The sequence below is a fragment of the Lytechinus variegatus genome, chromosome 2, assembly GCF_018143015.1.
Source record: "Lytechinus variegatus isolate NC3 chromosome 2, Lvar_3.0, whole genome shotgun sequence".
Lineage (NCBI taxonomy): Eukaryota > Metazoa > Echinodermata > Echinoidea > Temnopleuroida > Toxopneustidae > Lytechinus > Lytechinus variegatus.
In genome coordinates this window covers 63,104,807-63,126,158 of record NC_054741.1, presented here as the reverse complement: position 1 = coordinate 63,126,158, position 21,352 = coordinate 63,104,807, and the positions used below count along the sequence as shown (strand labels likewise).

Below are 21,352 nucleotides of genomic sequence, written 5' to 3'. Positions count from 1 at the left end.
ATTCGTCGAGACATTAGACAAAAGAACTTGCCATATCCTGTTCCTTTAAGACACAAACACGATATTGTGTGATAATCATATTTTGATCGTCACTTGGTGTTGAATTCCAAACTTTATTTTTGGAATATTCATGAACGAGTGTAAGTGGAGCTTGTTCCAAAGTGACACATGGACGGATTAAATTTGTACAATGAGAAAAGGAGTATAAATACTAATACGATGTGGGCGAATGTCATTTGGTTTCGAGAAAAATGTTCAACAGTAGTTTCTTCTTTGATTTTCCAGCCTTGTAAAACTACAAAATGACGACAATGGTAAGTGGGATGACATTTGTTTGATACGTGCTTCAAGCGCTTCATTTTCTTCTCCATTAAGGAGAAATTTGTGATATCCGGTAACTAATGATAATACTGATCTTGTTTCAGTCAATTACCCTTAGTTATTCATTACAAAATTATTATTTTCAAAAAAGGACTTTATCGGACTTTTGAATCTATCTCTTACGCCCTTCATACTAAAATACTATTATTGGAAGATTTCAATTCGTGTCTACTGTTGTAAGATCAAGAACAGATAACAAGTTCAAGTTGATACTACAACCGACCAAACGAATCAGTCTCCAAACCGTCCGGGAAGACGTCACTTTAAATAACATTTCAGGTCTAGCGTCACTCTACAGTCGCTCTTTAATAATGATAGTGAAAATGATGGTTACTTCTTATCAAACGCTTTTTCAAAGTTACAAAGGGCTATACAAATGACAAAATAAATACGATCGTTAAAAGCTTACAATAAAACTACACAAATTGTAGCCTTTGGTCTTTGGCATTCGTGTTGTCAAGAAAAGATAGGTTACCTTACTACTAATCGCCCTATTGGTTTTTTATGCTCGTTCATATTGTTTTCATATTGTTACATATTCTTTATTCTCATACAATTTTGTCATTTCATCACAGAAAGGACTTCTCCTCGGAGTCTCCTTGTCTGTTATGATAGGTTGCTGTGTTTCTCAAGGGTTTGGTGGATACAGAGGCTATGGCATGTATGGAGGGTTTGGAGGTAAGTAGTCTCTTTTCATCCAATAACTTGTCCTAGTGAACCTTATGCCAATTTAGAAACAATGCAATGTTTCATTAAAAAATACTTGTTATCAATTTCAAGTTAATGTTATTAGATAAGAACACCATGTTGAGAGCATACTCGTCAATTAATCGTACTTAAATGTTACATTTTCTGAAACAGGGTCCAAGATCGAACCATTAGTTTACTTGAATCCAAAAGGTGGAATTTCAAATCAAATTAGAATTAAGACATTTACGATAGCATTCAGTTTTTAACGCCTGCGATTATAAACGCAATTCTTACACCAAATATAGAATTAAATTGTTTGTTTTGTTAGTATTGTGGTTTCTCTTCTGAGTATGGAGTCATTTAACAATTACAATATATATTTCTCTTCACTTTATAAATTTCTTATGTTTTCATTATCATATTCATATTCAACTATGACATGGTAAAGTTGCCTTAAGTATTAAGCAGGTATAACATGACTAAACATTCAGTAGTTTTTTTCTCGGACGTTGCCTCTAATTGACTAAATAAAATCTATTGGTTTCCTCTGTTTTTCGGTAGTATTTCATGGAGAGATCTTATCACTTTCAATACCTTGAATTAAAACTGCATTTCCTTTTGCGCCATGCATTTGCGTTAGGATTCCGTGAGTTGCTTAACCTTACTTTCATATAGAGCTTTCCCAATACAACATAAAATGCACTATTCTATCAATGTCAAGAATTTCGATCGCATGAAAGTCATGAACCGTAGGCCTAATGATTGCACACACATCTTACGTAAGTTGTATTTATTTCTCTCATAAGTCTAATGCAATGTTCTTATTCTAAATTTGACAAATTAAGTGAGAACCTGATAACATAGCATTTCGAGATAACAAAAAATGTAGGTCTGTAATGTTTTGCACAGTTTAATTTTGTATTAAATTAACAAATTCGTGAATTTTATTAACATATTGATAGCGCTTTGACAATTAGTTTTCGAATACCCCAAAGAGCACACCATTCGGGAGATAAATAACAATACCCATAAATACACTTACAATTTAATACTAAATGACGTAAGCTTGACTTCAGTTGTCTTTAAATCAACCTCGAATTGATTTGATCTGGGCCTAAGTTGAAGTGACATAGATACCGACGGACTTTCACTCACATGGAATTTTCTTACATCTGATGAGCGTGGACAATCACCTTTTGTTAAATGCAAGAGTTCCATTATAACCTCATTCTTGCTGGTACTTTGATCACGTGATTACCATTCGATTACCATGTTTACCCTTTTGAAAAAAATCAGGAGCTGGATACAACCCAGGCGCCCGCTTCAGTCAGTACTGTTATATATATCAAAAAGAAAGGTGGGATGAAGGACATGGCAGATGCTATTGGAAGGTCCTGAAAGAGGTATTCGACAAGGTGAAAGATTTCAGCCGCCATGATCGACATGCATTTCGGGAACTCTACGGGATATCTCGAAGCGGCCTGTTGTGCTTCGTCGGAGGTCACATGGAGGCGAACCAAATAATTCCGATCCATGATCCTTGCCAGGGCTTTGATGCTGCCTGCAGTGGTCGAACAGTTGACTATTGTTCAAGTGAGTTTGGCATATATTCCATATAAAATCATCGAATTTTTCCATGAATCTTATAAGAGTGACCATATAGTGGATTTGCACTTCATTGTGCACGTGACAAACTTACTTAATACAGGCATTATATGGTCCAATATGAAAACATACACTTATTAGTTGGTCTGGTCACGTTTCAAAATTCATCTGACCTTGGTAAAACAATGCATCAATGAAAAGTAAGAAGAACGCGTACACAAATGAGACAAGTGAAAATATGGGAAGTACGATACTGAGCAGACAGAAATGAGGTTTCAAAATCCCAGAGAGAAGTAAAGGACATATAGAATCAGATGGATAAAAGTGGTAGGCGACAGCAAAATTTGAAATGTGGGGAAATGTGCTTTGGTTTATGCATGTCATTAGTCACAACTGGTGAGCTGAACTGAATTGAAAGAGATTAGTTTTCCAGTTACGGTCTAAGTTTTAGTTGACCCCTTCATTTCCATTTATGCTCAATATTGTACCTTTTTTTTGGTTTTGCGAAGTAAGAATGCTCGTCTGGAAAATTGTATTTATGTTTTGAATGGAAATGAAATAAAGAATTGAATTAAGTTTAAAGGCTATTCATTTCGCAAGGAAGAAGGGTTTCCCTCAAAATCGGTTTCAAAACCACAGCGTTTTAATTGGGGTACAAAAATTACGTTATTACAATTTGTGTACCAAACAAAATATAAATTGGAATTACGACTCTCTTTCATTAATCCGCGATGTTTTTTTTTTGTTGAATGGTATTTTGTTTATCTTAAGCCATGAATTAATCCTCCATCTGTTTCTTTCTGACATTGCTTACTTTAGCTCTACGAGCCCGAGCCAGGCCACGACCTCCAGCTGCTCCTGCACCCACCCCGCGACCACAACCTCCTGCAACACCTCGCGGCCGTGGTATATAAAACTCGTGTCGGAGATACACATACGTTCAACTTAATATCATGCATGTAGAAAATGTTGAAGTCCGATTCCCTGACATGCTTTAATGCAGTTGAAAAGGATCACAGAACAGTCAAGGTAGTTAATGCGGTCTTCACGAAAATGGAAGGGATTATTATGATGGGATTAAACGAAATAACACCTTGACATAGTGGCAAATTGTTCAGATGTAGCATTCCCTTACAAATAATAGGCAGTTTTCGTTTCCACAACGCACGACGTTTTCAAGAACATAAAAATTATTGCCAAATGCGTGTTATGACAATGAATGACCAAAAAGTCTTTGTCGAAAATGTGTATATCAAAACGGCAGTTTCGTCCTAGATTCTGGACAAACGACATATTTGCAATTTTTTGTCAGCTCCAAGACTTAGGACGAAACTGCTGTTCCGATTCACCAATATGGTCAACAAAGACTTCGCAGCTGTTCATTGTCATTTGACGGCCATTTCCAATACATTTACTATGTTCTTGAATCCGTCGTGTGTCGTGGAGGCGAAAGCATCCTATCATTGAATTTATGAACTATGGGATGTGTTCTACATCCCCAAGAAAACACATTCTTGCATGCCATTCATGCACATCGCTTTTTACTGGATTTTTAAATTTAAAACCCAGGTTAGATTATCGACATCGTAGTGTTTTAATGAAAGAGCTTTAACACTTTCCACAGCAAGCTTACTTATTTTCAATCTTGAGAGATTCTCCTTTGAGGGAAATGAGGGACAATTTACGTTTAGAATGATTTTATTCCTGTCTTAGTTTTTTATTTTTTGTTTATACAATAAATTGAAAAAGTGTGATGTAAATATTTTGGACAGTTTCTTTTCTTGTATAATGCGTTATCCACGAAGTGCTGTTAAAAGTCCCTACACTGTTGGACTGTACATGAATGGGCACAGGAGATCAGGGGAGATTTTGAAAGAAAGGAAGAGTGATGGGAGGGGGAGAGAGACAGTGGGAGAAAAGATGCGTGATGGACATGGGTGACGTAGCGAGAAAGAGGGAGCAAGAGAAAGAGAGAGAGAGAGAGAGAGCAATTACAGATATAATGATAAAATGATAGGTTACCAATAACAGAAATGGAGAAGTGAGTGGTTGTGAACATGGTACTCCTGTCTGTAAATAACATGATTTGAACAGAGAAAAAATCATACATACACATAAAACATTGAAAATTCATCAAAATCGATCAAGGAATAACGACATGACATTTTAAAGAATATGCCTGTCTTCATGAATATTCAATGTGCAATTTGATGATGTCATATCCCCCACTTTTATTCAAATTTGGAGAATATTATACACACATATATGGAGAGTGGCGTAACTACGGGGGCACGTCCCCCCCTCCCAGCGGCCGGCAAACAGAACGGGGGGGAGGGGAAAAGAAAGAGAAATGTAGTGGGCAGAATAAATTATATTGTATTACATCATATTATGTCATAGTATCGTTGTGGGGGCGTCGTGGTCTAGTGGTTAAGACTCTCGTCTTTCTGAAGGACGTAGGTTCGACTACAAGCCATGGCGGGTTTTTTTTCAGCAAGGTGAGGTAAATGGGTACCGGCAGGAAGTAATTCCTCAAAAATCTGTGTGCACCGGAATCGGTAGACTAGCTTAGCCAGATTCGCTTTACGAATCCTATATAATTCTGTATTTTATATAATATTACGTAAGATTTTTTTATAACTTTATGAATCATAATTTGCTTAGGGTATGTATGTGTTTATCATTCCTGGTACTCGCATTGTCTGTTTAATGAGATATACAATTATGTTGAACTAAAAAATCCCGTTTCATCCCAATATATACCAAATATATTTTCTCGCACTTCGGGTTATTATTGTTTTATGTAGTGACTGTTTAACTTTAAAGAGATTTGTAAAATACTAATGGTCAGTTCGCTTCGCGCTTGCATTATTTGGTCAGTGAGATACATATCCGTGAAGGATATTTGAAGGTTTTTAACCTCTGAATATAAAATATTTCCAGTCCGTGCATACGTTCGCATTATGTTCCTTTTCTGGTCTCGCGCTTCGTGGTCGTATCATTTGGTTTGTAAAATACTAATGGTCTCAGTATATTTCTACAAACAAGCCTTAGAATGCCTCTCTTCAGGTCTGAATTTCAAAAATTTTCAGCCCGCGCTTCACGCTCCCTATATTTGATAAGTGAGATATCATGCGTATCATGCTCATGATTACAATGACCACAAAAAGTGTTGTGTTTAGATGTATGGTGATATTCACTTCATGAATTCCTGCAAAATAGTCCTTAAAATGTCAGTTTGAGGTAGATATATACGAAAATTTCAGCTCGCGCTCGCCTTGTTTGTTTTGTGTGACAGGTAGGTATCATTATTTAAAAATAATCCTTAAGATGTCCTTTTTTTAGGTCTGAATATAAAAAAATCAGTTCGCGCTTCGCGCTTGCATTATTTGGTCAGTGAGATACATATCCGTTTAAATGCGCAGTCCTTAAAATGTCTCTATTAGGTCAGACCACCGGGCAATCGAACGCGCTTCGCGCGCCCTGTAAGTGACTCATTTGTTTTGCTGGTGCCCCCCCCCCCTAGTGCCGTGACTCTCTGTACGCCACTGTATATGGACAAACGAAATAATTATGACTCCTAATGGCTACTCAAGACTAGGTGCATATTCACAAAATATTGCTAAACATGGAAAATTCTATAACCTAGTTATTTGTCAACACATTTTGATATTCTCAGCATTTTCTCTATTAAATTGTAATTTTGTTCAGCCCGGAGTATCCCTTTAATGTAGAATGCGGGAAGAGGAGATTGGTGACTCGACATATTAATTAGGAAATCAAATTGGGGAGGGGGTGGTAAATTCTGATAAACCATGGTGAAATCAATGCTCATTCCATCGTTTCATACATCGTTACTCAATAGGTTTTCAAAGAGGACTTAATCCCCCTAAAACACACCATGATGACTAAGAATGAAGTCGTGAGTAACACAATCTTTAGAGAAATTTGTCTTAGGAAACGGGAAATCAGTCTATGGATATTATGTGCAAGTCTCATTTTCAATCCCGTGATGCCCTGCCAGACAATCAATATAAAAAAAAATTGAGAATGTTCACATACTACCTTCAACTCTTATACCATGCAATACTTACATCTCAAATCTAAACTTGTTTCTACAAACGTGTGAGCATTTTGACAGAAAAACATCCAGAAGCATCTTTAGACGGTCAAATATTAAGTAGAGTTGACCGAGTAGACTTTTAGAACGACTTCACAACCAAGTATCAAAATAAAAAAAATGGCAACACATTCCGATATGCATATGACCTCTGAATAAAAAAAACCCAAAAAGCACTGCGATTTAAACAGCGAGAGTAATTTAAATATTTCTTTCACCAAAGCAAACAATATTGATGGCTGACTTGCGATTCCAAATCGAGTTTGAATTTTCAGAATTTGAAACTGACCAAGATGTTTTACGCAAAAAGACAATTTGTTCGTTATTTCTTTTTGACACAGAAGTAAATATTAATATTTAGATTGTTTGTGAATGATGGCACATGAAAGTCTAGCGCATTTACATCACATCTTCCCATTTTTACGAAATTTGATTCTCTGTAATTTTACATGCAGAAGTTGAAGATTTAAAATATTCATGTATCTTTATAATCTACTTTTTCCATCTGACTTGTAATTCCAAACTTGAAGCTTATACAGTTAATACCAAACAGTGTAACTAACTATGTGTTTGAAAATCTACACAATATTCATGTAAGTTTGAGCAGTAAAAAAGGAGAAATAATGAGAATATGAACTAGATAAAGGTCAGCGTCATGAGACATGTCAATACTTTTTAGAAACAATAGTATCAATTGAATAAACGTACATAGATTTAGCTTTTCTCTTTAGCCAAAACAATTTCTTGGAATATTAAAAATGAAAATATTCACATTATACTTTCCCTTTTTTTTGTTTTCTGTACTATTTTGCTTTATTTTCTTTTTGTTTCCTTTTCTAAATAGAAAATACCCTTGCTAACATAGCAAGGTTGAAAATATAGCAAAAAATAGTATGCGCTTTGAAAACAAAATTGTACATTTGTGGTAATGTGGTCATATGAAAACGTAAATTTCCTCGTCGTTGATTGGTAAATAAATGTCATAATAACGTCATAATGTTGTCATATAAAAATGCACATTACTTGTCGCAGATTGGTCAGTGAATGACGTCGTAATCACGTCATAATCTGGTCATACAAAAATGTAAAATATAAAGTTGCCGTTCAAAGTCGTCAAAATGACGTCTTACATACGACTTATGACCAGTATAACCAGTTTACGACCAGTTTATGACGTCATTACGACAGTGTCTGCTATCAGGGGTATCTCGGAATGTATGGTAGGCATGGGAAGGGGTTATAGACAGTCTTTAAGTCAAATGGGTTGTAGATATTTAAACGCTATAATTATCTTAATTAACAGATTAAATTTCAAGGATACCACGATACCAAAGTATTACACTCTCTCTAGTCACTTCAAGTTAATGGTACTATTCAAGCGTTGGATGATTAAAAACACATGTTGATGTGTTGGTCGTTCCAGTTTTTTTGTGAGTGTAAGGCTCCAGTATTATTCGATGATGCTGTACAATCTGACCCTCTCCAAAAATTTAATGGCATCAAGAGCAGTGGCCATCATCAGTACTCACAGCGACTCCGCGGTGTCCTTGCAAAGTTTCAAATACACCTCTGATACGTTGCGGAGTCCACTAGGAGACCAGGGGAGCGTTTAATGAAAGAAAAAGTACTGTTTTATCCTACAGTTACTATGGTAACACTGCCTCTCGGCCAATCACAATCGAGGAAAGTTGTCAGACTTGACAACTTGTTGATGAAACGCTCCCCAGAGGCTGTTTGACATACTTTAAGTCCATATCTCGCCAAATGATTGGTATCTGCCACGTCTCAGAAACTACGGTTGCTGAGACGTCATGCGGGTTTTCAAAATTACAACGGGGAAGGATTCTACAACATAGTAAATCTATTTAAAATGCCCGTCAAATCACGATGATCAGCTAATAATGTAGTTATTTGTCAAATATTTGCGAACCGGGACTGCTGATGGTCATAAGATATGTCGTTTGTCCAGAGTAACGAACGACATTACAGTTTGATTCACCGAATTGGACAGAGACTGCTGGTTGCTGGCCACCTTGTCTGGGAACCTCGCGACGTTTCCAGACACGGTGTCAAGACTTTTCCCCGACAGTGGCGGGTTGTTGCAGCCAAGTCCACATTAGTTTTTGTTGCGTCGTTGCAGCGTTATAATCTAGAAATGAATTGCAATAATGACTTGCACTTTTGGGTGGATTTACCAAAACAAAAGATATGCTTTAAACTTAAATTTATAATTATTCGACCATCTTTAGCACCATCATACTGTATTGTCCAATATGACCATACAAATAAACATCAGGTATTTACAGCTTTTATTAATTAATGCTAATATGTACAATTTCTTCAAAGTTAAGTTTTAATTCAAATTTGTATGCGACCATTTGTTAAAGATTATTCCATTACAACATCGTGTGGTATAACCATAAAAGATAAACGTCAGGTGTCCCTGGTCGAAAGTAATCATGAACTCACAGCTACAAAAGCGGGTAAAGGTCGTGGTCCGATGTTCTTCCTTTGACCATTCCGCCAATGTATCCCCGTGTACTCCTTTGTTTTCTTGAAGTATGTCCCTTCTCTGTTTCTAATAAAAATCCGATTAATACATGCATTACAATATATGGATAGCATTCTACTTCCTTTTTGTTTCCGTTTCTTAACGGTCAATAGTTCATGAAATAAGTCTGGCGTGGGTGAGATATTGGGAATCATGTTAGCCGAAATGTTCAGATCAAGCACGGGTAGCAGGCGTTGTAGTAAGTGGAGAGGCTTTCTCAAATACAGGCCCAATGGATAATATTTCGCCCCTTGTGGAATGGTATACTGGTATAAATGCCATTGATCGGTGGGGATCACCATTCGACTCTGGGTAATAGTTGTATTAACGTCTTAAGGTTTTGGACTGGAAAGCTCTTTTTAATAATTGAATTCGTAGTGAATCTACATCTTGATACAATCACTGCTGCGGTAAGTTTTGATGATTTCCGAACCTTTTCGCTGATTTTCCAGTTTTTTCCCTGCCGGCCTTTTACAGCGCGTAAGCATTATGCCGCTGTCGCACCCAGAAACCGACTCAAGACCGACCAAAGACGTTAATTCAAATAGTATTTTATCACTCAGTTTCGATGATGCGACTGAACGCTTGTTCTTGTGACAAGACAATTTTCAGCAGTACACTTGCTTGATTTTCCTCTGTTTATCGAAAACCAGTTTTGTAGGGCTAGGCTTGCCCTTCAAGCTTTGACTCAAGATTATTCTTATTTGAACCACTCGAATCACAAACTTTCACCAACGTTCTTAGTCAAGACGTTCAGTTACATTTGCCAATTTCAAACCAGGGGAGGCTTGTCTGATGTGATCACTTTCCTAGATTTTGATTGGCTGAGAAGCACTGTTACTATAGTAACAGTCAGATGAAATGGGACTCCTGACAAGTCCTTTCATGAATCGCTTCGCAGGTCTAAATCCATACTAGGGAGCCTCGCACTGCGACGCACGGCGGATTCAAGATCACAGGAAATAAATTGAAAATACCAAATAACAAAGGACAGCCAAGAAGTCTTTGTGGAAAATTAATGATTCAATTCAATTCTTTTATTTCATTTCCATTCAAAACATAATACAAAGTAAAATAAAGCAATACAAATCAAGTACAATTTTATAGAAGGGCATTCTTACTTCGTAAAACAGAAAAAACAGTATAATATATAGCATAAATGGAAATGATCCGGAAGAACAGTTTCGTCCGAAGTTTCTGAGATGACAAAGAAATGCAAATATGTCGTTTATCCAGAGTCTGGGACGAAACTACTCTTTGGATTCACCAATTTTCGACAAAGACTTCTTGGTTGTTCATTGTCATGAAGGGTATTCGACAATACACTTGTCTACGTTCTCCGTTTTGTGTCGTGGAGGGAGAACTCTATACTAAAGAACAGGGTCGAAAAGCCCTTTATAGCATGCCTGCCGAATCGTGTGTTCAACAAAAACTAGACTTTGCAATAATCATAGTAATAGGGTAGGGTAAAATACTTCTGTCTCAAAAGCTGTTATATCAATTACGTATCAGTTTTATATTTCAATATTTTAACAAAACCCTCTCAAATCATTTCTATTCTCTTTAACAACAACAACAACAACAACAACAAAAAGAACACATTTATCACTGCTATATGCAAGCAAGATCTTGCCCAAATGTTATTAGATATGCCAATTTTCAAGACATTTGCTATATTTGAGATTTATATCTTTCTTGAAAATGTAAACTGTAAATAAATCCCATTTAGCAAAGAATTCTATAAAATAATCACTTTGGACCTGTTTCCGAAGTAGACAGAAATAAGATGATTATTGCTCTGTATAACCAATCTAAGTTAACTATTTCTACTTCTTTTTTCTATTTCAGAATATGAAGACTTTGACCTCGTGTCTTTTTATTGTGATCAGCTTTTCGCAAGTATATGGATTTTATGGCATATACGGGGGATACGGAGGTAGATACGGCGGTTATGTTCCAGGCAAGTCTAACTTGTCCCCATCCACACCCGTCTTGACTCACACCTATACATTATCTAATTTCTTGTGATTACGCATTCGTGACGGATCCTCCGAGTAATGCGTTATTGTTCCAAATCAACAAAATGAAAAAAAAATAACGCATAACAAGCTATTTCTACATGAGTAACCGTGAATTGTAACGTGAATCGCATTGATACAGATCTGTAAGTTTTGTAACAGAAGTCAAGTGTATAAGATTTTGACAAGACACACGTGAAGATTAATGGTGTTCGAGGGGCCGCCCTCCCCCCCCCCACGCCACAATAAAGCGAGAAGGGAGCGGAGAAAAATATGTATAAGATATAAAGAAAGAAAGGGGTAACTATCGATCATCTCGCTCAGTACTTGTCCCATATTTCATTTCGTTTATTTTCATTTTCAACAATTACAGTTTGTTTTGTACATTTTGACATATAAATAACAAAACATATTTCAAGTATACCTGTACAAAAATTATATTCAAGATTATAACATATCAGGTTGGAAATGGAGGAGGCTGCTAAAAAGCGGAGCTTGTAGAGTGCAGCCTCGTAATATTAACAAGGAATGCTTTGGCAGTGTCTCATTTTAATCAGTAGAGATCAGAATAATGCAATAATTTATCCCATATCCCCTAAACGCGGTAAATTCATATTAGCCTCGTCCATTAGGTTTTGTTTTTACATTTTCATTAACTTTTATGATATGGAGATTACGGACTTTGTATTTTAACACGTTTGATTCTAGAATTACTCGTTGCAATTGATGTTCATAACTTCTTATTGTAACCTTTCAGGACCGATGTACAATCCCATGGGCCGTCTGAAGCGGATTTGTCCATATTACAACTACGAGAAGATAGATGAGGGATATGGTTTCTGCAACTGGAAAGTCCTAAAGGAAGTCTATGAGAAGGACAGGGACTGGAACCGCGATAGATACATGCTAACACTGTTCAGGATGGCGAGGGACATGAGATTGTGTTCCTCAAGCGGCGCCGATGTCGTCCAATTACGTGACCCTTGCGCTGCCTTTGAGCATATATGCAATCTTGGAAGAACTGTTGACCTTTGCGAACGTAAGTGCCATAACTGCATTTCCTTTTTTTTGTTTAGGTGTTGCAACCAAACGGCAGCAGACATTGCATAATATATGCCATACAGTTTATGTGTGACAGGTATCATAGTTTTAGGCATAGGAAGCATTGTAGCAATATAAGTGTAAGGGTTTACACCCCTAGATATTTCATTCCAGTTTATTTTCTCACGTTGTTGTAACTTATTTAAAACCTTGGTTGTCATAATATAGCGAATAACATTTTGAAAATCATTATATGATAAGATGATCTGAAAAAATAGGGGTTTGTGCGATGAAGCCATAGAAAATTAAAGTCACCCTTGACCATTTGATGTCGATGAGTTAAAATCGGATATTATTGCACATATACGTCTCTATGCCAGAAGTCATGGTCATTTCCTATACAACCGAGGTTGCGAATAGAGGTCTAATCATTGGATGCTATTCTGATAATTAAACACTTCTATGGAATGTTGGGCTTCATAATATTCTTCTATATCCGTGGCAATTATAATGCAAGTCTCAATGATTTTGGACAGCTGTTTCCAGCAGGATAAGAATAATTTTGATTGGTAAATGAGTCGACAACTGGCACTCTATAAAAGTGTGGTCGAAGTTAACCCATTTTTCATGTTTTTAAGTACGAAATTCACGCTATAGTCCTCGTACCTAGGGCGTCCTCGGTTTGGTGTGTATGTGTCCTTGCTTCCAAACATCGGGAAGTACGTACACGCCCGATCCGACTGACGCACACACACATACAAATGCATATTCTTCTTTCGGCCTATATGTTTTCAACTTGACTTTAAATATTCTTATTGTTGTTCAACACCTGGGTTTCTTCAAAATTATTTCTCAAGATGACGGTCATCTAGCGAATGACAAAGAAAAGGCCAAAAAATGTACAATTTCAACGCGCTGGCTGTGCGCTCCTCGTGCAATACAGGGCAGCGTGCCGACACTGCAGGGCATTCAGAAGTACAACGTCATCATAAATAATAATAACACCATCTTTTATTAACTAGCTAGCATTTTCCCTTACGTATCTTACTATTATTTGTTTGCAATTCAAAACGGGAATTTCTAGGTTTTTAAAAGAAACTACATTATAGGTTTTTAAAAACCATGGCAAAAATCTCAAATAACTTTTTGTAGTTTGACTTCTATTTTGGGAAAAAACATCCTTCATACAAATTATCCTTTTTTTCTAACGTATACGTTTTAAGAAGGAATTTGTGATCTATTGCTTAAAGGGAAATGAAACTTCTGGAACAAGTAGGCTTATGTCGAAAAAGAAAAATCACAGAAAAAGAACAAAGAAAGTTTTAAAAAATCGGACAAATAATGAGAAAGTTATGAGCATTTGAATATTGCAATCACTAATGCTATGGAGATCCTCCTATTGGCAATGTGACAAGGATGTGTGATGTCACATGTGACCAACTTTCCCTTTGATGGACTATAAAATACCTTAAAAATTTCTATTTTTATTTTTTCTTACGGTGATACAAACTCTTTATCCATGATGTATTCTTTAAAAAATCTGTATTAAATGTCCTCCTATAGAAAGAACACATGATCTACTGATAGATGTGATAAAAGAGGCACTTAAAGTGAAATATGTACTAAAGTTTTGGGGAGAGTTGTTCACAAGTGACATCACACATCTTTGTCGCATTGCCAATAGGAGGATCTCCATAGCATTAGTGATCGCAATATTCAAATGCTCGTAACTATCTCATTATTTGTCCGATTTTTCTCAAACTTTCGTTGATCTGTTTCCTGGATTTTCACACAAGCTATCTTGTTCCAAATGTTTCATTCTCCTTTGAGTATTGTTTATTTTCATTCTCGTCAGTGTTGATATAACCTCGTGAATAAGGAATTTTAAATTCTGGCATTTCAAAATAATAATAATTTTCTCTGCCAGCGTAGACAACACGTGGATTAGAAATTCAGAAGAAGAAAAAGAAGTCGTCCGGTGTGATGACATGTCATTGATAATTCCGATTCTTTTTTATTTCACACGTACAGTAGTACCTTTTTGTACTTTACAAAAATGAGTCCATTTTGGGGGGCACTTTTCTGCAGAAATTAAGCAACCGTACAAATCAGCAAAACCCCTGTAAAGTTTTAATATTTTTGTACCTTTTGTTGATATTCGTACCCAGGAATACGTCAAGCCATGCCTCCATCTGGTCCGTCAAACACACCTAGACCAAACACACCTCCAGGCCCACCGGGCGGTGGAGTATAAACGCGTCAGGACTCGACTCAACAACCAAACCTATTCGGCTGAATGGTCAAGTCCACCCAAGGAATATCACTGCTTTCATAAGAGTCAAACAAGCATATCAGCGAGAAAGTAATCGTATAAATCGGATATAAAATAACAATGTTTTTATTTTCACTTATTTATTTTGATTTTTTTTTGTTTATTCTTCAAAACAGCCGCCAGCACACCGTAGTTGTGCAAATAAGAGATGATCATGATGTCATACACTCCTTTTACATTGCTAAAAACTCCGGTGTTGATTTAACACCAGCCCGGAATCTATATAATTTATGGCCACACCAGAGAAGTATTGAAACAACATCAGTTTGGAATCAAACCGACGCTGTTTTGATGTAATTGGTGTCGTATAAACAACTATCGTGTTAGACCAAAACGAAACTGGTGTTAACACTTCTCTGGTGTGGACACAGATTCCGGGCAGGTGTTAAATCAACACCAGAGTTTTTGAAGTGTGTATTCTCCGTTTATGATTTGAATTTTCAATTACGTAATTTTCCTTCAGTAGTGTAAAAGGTGGATTGATATCCTGCCTTTAGTATTTCATGACTCTGATAAAATAAAACAAAATTTTAAAAAATCCTCTCAATTTCACACCAACCAGGATATTGACGCCTTCTTATTTTATATCCGTCTTTGCTGATACATCTGCTGTATCACTTTATGTGTTGTCCTATTATTTCAATTTACTTGTCGTTGGGTTTGAACTTGAATTTGAAATCTTCTGTTAGTATGTTGCTATCAAGCCGCAATCCCAACGCTGCAGATCTATGAACTGGCGCTAAAAGAAAATCTAAACTGTAACGTTGTCCATGCACTGTTGCGCTTTGAGGCACATACAAACTTATCGTATATCCCTACGGCGTAAAGATAATAACTGAATCTTCGACGTTTGGATATACGGTAAATGAATTTATATTCGTATAATAGCAGAACTAATTTCATGCGAGCTTTTCGTAAAATGTTCGTTACGTTCGTTAAATGAATTTTTTTATCACATGTACTCAATATTATTAAAAATTTCATAAGATACTTATTTGTGTTAATACCCTATCATGTATTATGACTGTATATCTGCTTTTCATTTCAGTGGTTAATAAAAATACTTGAAAATTACTGGATATTGATACTGTGAGCTGAAGAGTAGTTTGGTGTTTCTGCCATTTCGGTTTATTTACCAGGATTACGTGCAAGCGGAAAGGAAATGTTTCCCATCAAAATGCAACGAACTGCTGCAAATTATAATTTGAAGGATAAATAGAGAAAAGTAAAAAAAAAATAAACACACTGAGACGTGATATTATAGGAAAAGAGATTCAATTCATATGCTATTAAAGCTCAACTATGATAATAACTAAAGAAATTGGGGCAAAGGTTATAAATAGGGCATTCCTTCGTATAAAGGATGATGGACAAGGTTAAGAAAATCCACTTGTTTTAATATGTTATATATTTTGTCCAAGCAAAGAACACATAATTAGTAATCTGAATTGACAATGATTTTAGGCCGATATAACAATTTTTTTATCTTTGATTGCTGCTTGCACATCCAACCCATGATGTATTCGTCTCTCTTTCTTACTCCTCCCCATCATCTCTCCCTCTCTTCTATCTTTCCTCTCTTCTTCTAATACCCCCTCCTTTTCGTAACCTTTTTCTGAACTCGATAACTACATCATTTGATTTAAAACTTAATTGCTTTATTAATAATAGAGGCAAAAAAATGTTAATATACGCGAAAATATTTCCTGTAATGTGAACTTAAGGATAAACACGAAATATAAAATTGTGTTACTCTACCTTTCAACATAAATCCTGCCATATCCGATTCGACTGGATCCGATAGGAGGGTCGTGAAATGCGCCTAATCTTATTTTCAATTCGTCATAATCATTTAACACCGTAGGACCGAGTCAGTGATAACGATCAGTGTAAAACTAGAAGCGCTAGTTGCAAACTTAAGAGACATTTCGTATCAACACCCTAATCTAAATAAATCCACCTGATTTCAAATGCCCCATTTTCTTTCCACATTGGGCTAATTAATGTACTCGTCGCATGAAGAAAGTCGTATTACCAACTAGTGATATCTGATAGTGATATAAGATTCGTCTCTTCTTTTTGAGCTTCCGCTCATAACATGTAAACACTCCCAGCAATGTAATTAACATATATATAAAATAATCAAACTAAATGAAGAATAGTCAAAGAATTAAAGACGAAACTAGTTAAAGTGGAATATTTGAGCATTCTTTGACTATTCTTCATTTAGTTTGATTATTATTTTCTTTCCGTGACGGGGGAATACTTCGTTATTTCATCGTGTATATATATATATATATATATATATATATATATATATATATATATATATATATAAAGAAAGAAGATTTTGCAAAAAGCAATAACAGAATCATTCTGCAAATTCATCAAACAGGAATTTTTCTGCAATTTAAAGAACAGGTCTGTTTAAATGTGTACGGTTCCATACACCAAATACCAATTTCCTGTAAGATTACGCAATCTGGTAAGATTACAGGTGTTCACGAGACTCTCTCTCTCTATATATAATATATGTACATATCATACATGAACTGGTCATTTTGATAATAAAATATCACGTGGACAGAATCGCGTGTCGTAAGTTCGTAAGTTTCATCGGCCATCAAATTGACTTGAACATATCTTAATCATATATTGGAAAAACTCATTCTTAATGTCATATATTCAAAACATCGTTTGTGTTGATTAAATTCTTACCACTAATTTGTGTTTTATTTGTATCAAATTGTTTATCTTTAAATGCAAATAATCAAACATCATAACTCAACTATTTAATCTCTTGTTTTTTATTTAATACTCCTGTAACATTATTTTATTCTTCCACGCATATCTTTCTGATCGATGACGCATTTTTGATGTATTTATCATTGATATATTTCATTTTATCTCTGTAATCACATCAGTGATGATACAATATGACACGAAGGTAATAAATATATAACAAAAGTACAAAACAATGATACGATGGTTTTAATATAAGCAGTTAAAGTAAATATGGAGAAAATGTATTATTACATTCATGATTATCTATTATTTGACAAAATTTGATTTGATTGATTTGATTTTATTGTTTACTTCTGCAATCACATCATTCGTATATAATACATTTTCCATAACATGACAAACATACTATATTGAGAACTTTTTTGGCATGAATCATAACTAAGTGTACTAAAATTATCATTGCAAACAAAACTGATCTCATACCAAATTAGTTAACATTTACAATTTGCAGGAGAAGGATCGTCATCATAAGCAGATTGTTTGAAAAAATGACAACCCCAGGTTGATAACTTAGAGCAATGCAGGAGACCAAACGATTAATGGGCTTGAATGTGATTCAAGCTGATGATTAAAATGTGCATCTGAGATACACATCTAAATTATATTGAAAATTATATTAATAAAACGAAAACATATGCATAATAAGGGTAGGTTTGGTACATATAGTGTTTTTCTGAAAAAAAAAAAGGTTGTCAAAACTTCCCACACATCCCATTCTGAACTTGAAAGGGTACTCGGATTGAAAACATTTATATAAGAAGAATAGATAATTACTTTCATTGAACAAAGTGTTGAACATTAGATCCAAATCTAATAACAAATAATAAACTCATTGAATTTTAAACTTTAGTGATATTTTGTGAAAACAGTTATATGTACGCCGCCATGAATACTCAATAAATGGGCTGATGGTGTCATGTCCCAACTTTCCTTTTTTTCTAATGTTATTAAATGAAATGATAATTATTCATACATCTGTGTATAATATGTTTCCTTTGTAACGATTTTCTTGAATATCAATAAGTTGTCTATCCTATAGTTTGGGTTATTCTTGGTGGAAAATGTAATACATCTAATTTCCTTTAATGATTTACAAAATAATTACTGGTGATCTGCAATCATCAACTTGCTCATAACATATTCATAAAGACTTCCACATAACTGTTTTACCGCAATCATGAAAAGAAAATATGTCATCACTATGTTATTCCTTGTCAGATTTTGATAAGAAACTCTTTTTGATTATCTGAATTTACTTTTAATTATTTGTTCAAATCATTTTCAGCCAATACCCCTTCAACAAATCAAGTTGTTCGTAACGTCATAATGTAACTTAACTAAAAGTTTCTGGGGACAAAAAGATAAATAAATATGTCCTAAATAGGAAACAAATGGTGGGTAAAGACGGGCAGTGATTTTATTTTCCCGTCAGTACTTTTTACCCGACGTGAGAGGGCAGTATACCGGAGCAGTAACTTTTTCACGAATAAGTATATGGAAAATACATTGACGAGTGGATACCATGCGCGACCAAAAAAACACGTAAAAAGGATGTCTTTTTCACGATAGGGCACGTTACGTACGTAACGTGATAAGGGTGTCAAAAACACAAAAATAATGAAAAAAGGGTATCTATTTCGCTAGGAAAATTACGTGTTTAGGGTCGAATTTGCGGGGATGATAAAACAAAATTAAATGTTTTATAAAGGATGTCCTTTTTGCCCCAACACTATGTGTTTAGAGTCCTATTTGCGCGAGGTGTAGAAGGTGGGGTCGTACTAAACCAAAAAAGGTAAAGCCGACGACCGAAGGACCCGTAACAATAAAACATTCCTGTACTTGTTTAGGGGTTCATTTCAGGGAATATTTGCCAAGAGTATCGTTTTGTTTCCAATACTTGTTAAGGGTAGGGTTTCACACGCCAATACTTGTTGAGGGGTGCATTTTCAGAATATGGAAATTACGTGTTTAGGGTGCTTTTCGAGACCCCATGGTCGCGCATGGTATCCACTCGTGAATGGAAGTGGCCCCCCGGGGGAAAAGACGATATAATTATTGGGTTGTTGAGTCGAACTATGCCTCTTAAATATTCGTTGCGACATAGATATCGCACAATCCGTCAGTTAGAGTCTCGCCTAGAACGATTTTGCAATTATTTTTTATCAAAAAAAAAATGAGGAAAGACGATGAAAAAGTTCCAAGATTAGTCTGATTCAAAGCCTCCAAAACAGCCCTCTCATGCCAGTGCAAAAGTGCTGACGGGGGAAAAAAGTCGCCGACGGGCATGGGCAAAATCCAATATATAAATAAGGATATTAAATATTAAAAATGAAAAAGGCATACATAGAAAATATTTTATTTATCTTAAACATTTCATTTCACAACGACATCCATTTATTTATCAACAATAAAAAAATAAAAAAATCCTCCTTTCTGTATGTAAGTGACGGTATGGGGTACATGAGGACGCTCTTCTTTTAAAATGTGCTCAACCAGTGTATCAAGATTAGGAACGGATGGATAAAATTAATATAGGTACACTGTATTTAAACGATAAACAACTAATGAAAAAACGTCATACTCATTGTTTTTGGTCCGCTATGAAACCTTGGTTATATAAGAATCTGAACTACCATGTAACATAATAATTTGGCAATAATAAGGTACTCGAGGTGCCTTGATTGAGTTGGTCAAAAGCACCTATACTCGTTAAAATTACGGGTTCGATTTCCGACATAGCACGTATGCCTTCTTATCTCTCATCTCATTTAAGAAAAAAACTACGGCCATTTTCATTCGCGTGTGTACACTGTAAAGAAGCTGTTCAAAGTTCGATGCACGTTGTTTAAGCCCGACAACTGAATTTGATATTTTTGTTTATAAACAACCTGGATATTCTTAGATTTAAGGAATGTACAGTTTTGTTCAAAAGTTAGTGAAACCCTTTCACAAAACGCACTCCTTCATGCTGTGTGTTAATTTAAAACAACATCGTTACCATGTCCTGCTGGCCAATAGAAACAAACTTGATTTAATGTTATATTTATCACTTGAAATCAAAATTAAATATCTACAACATGGCAGAAGTTGACTCTAAAATAATTATGTTCATTTTCGATTGGGGTTCACTAACTTTTGAGCATCGCTGTATATCCCGAATGATTAACCCATATTTGGGTCTGATAGCCTTTGAAATTGAAGCCGCATTCATCCAAGAATAAACACATTCCAAAGATGTTATCTCTGCTATCTTTTATTACAAAGGATTAAAGATAGTCTGAGAGAGGTTCCTGTAACAGTAATCAGATATGTGAACTGCATATTAAAATATTCATATTTGAATTACCTACGTGAATGTACGACAAACCAGAAACTTTTGCATTTATTCTCTAAAACTTTCTAGATCATCGGATGGTTGAACATTTTACCGTAAAATATGAGGCCTAATAGTGAACTGGTGTAGGTCCTTAGTCAGAAATTTTCAAATAATTTATACGCGATACATGATGTTTCGTAATTTGATATTTTGTGCATATTTCTTTTTACTTCAATTTGTACTTTAAATCAACTTTTACATCCACGTGACGCTCTAGGTCAAAAGAATCTATGTATTTGTGAATATCTGTCTGATCAGAAAAGTGGATAAAATCAACACAAAAATTTGGTAACATTTGATAAACAGGTAAAAAATCATTATCAAAATGATTGGTCGGACTCTATCATAAAATTTTGACCACTGTTGTCATTGAAAATGGCCGTTTTAATACCCTTTTTTCATATCGGCAGCTGTGACAGACGAGCTATCAGCT

The 21,352-nt window shown here is 35.4% G+C and overlaps 2 protein-coding genes across 2 annotated transcripts; both read left to right on the top strand.

The window, feature by feature from the left end:
• Nucleotides 1–234: 234 nt before the first annotated feature.
• LOC121409559 lies at nt 235–4,436 on the top strand. Its single transcript, XM_041601471.1, has 4 exons — nt 235–314; nt 957–1,059; nt 2,368–2,664; nt 3,496–4,436. The coding sequence occupies exons 1-4, from the start codon at nt 303–305 to the stop codon at nt 3,588–3,590; spliced, it is 507 nt and encodes a 168-aa protein (XP_041457405.1). The 5' UTR covers nt 235–302; the 3' UTR covers nt 3,591–4,436.
• Nucleotides 4,437–9,512: 5,076 nt separating this feature from the next.
• On the top strand, nt 9,513–14,782 carry LOC121406910. Its single transcript, XM_041597784.1, has 4 exons — nt 9,513–9,546; nt 11,196–11,246; nt 12,123–12,404; nt 14,575–14,782. Exons 1-4 carry the CDS (start codon nt 9,513–9,515, stop codon nt 14,658–14,660), a joined length of 453 nt encoding a protein of 150 aa, XP_041453718.1. The 3' UTR covers nt 14,661–14,782.
• Nucleotides 14,783–21,352: the final 6,570 nt, after the last annotated feature.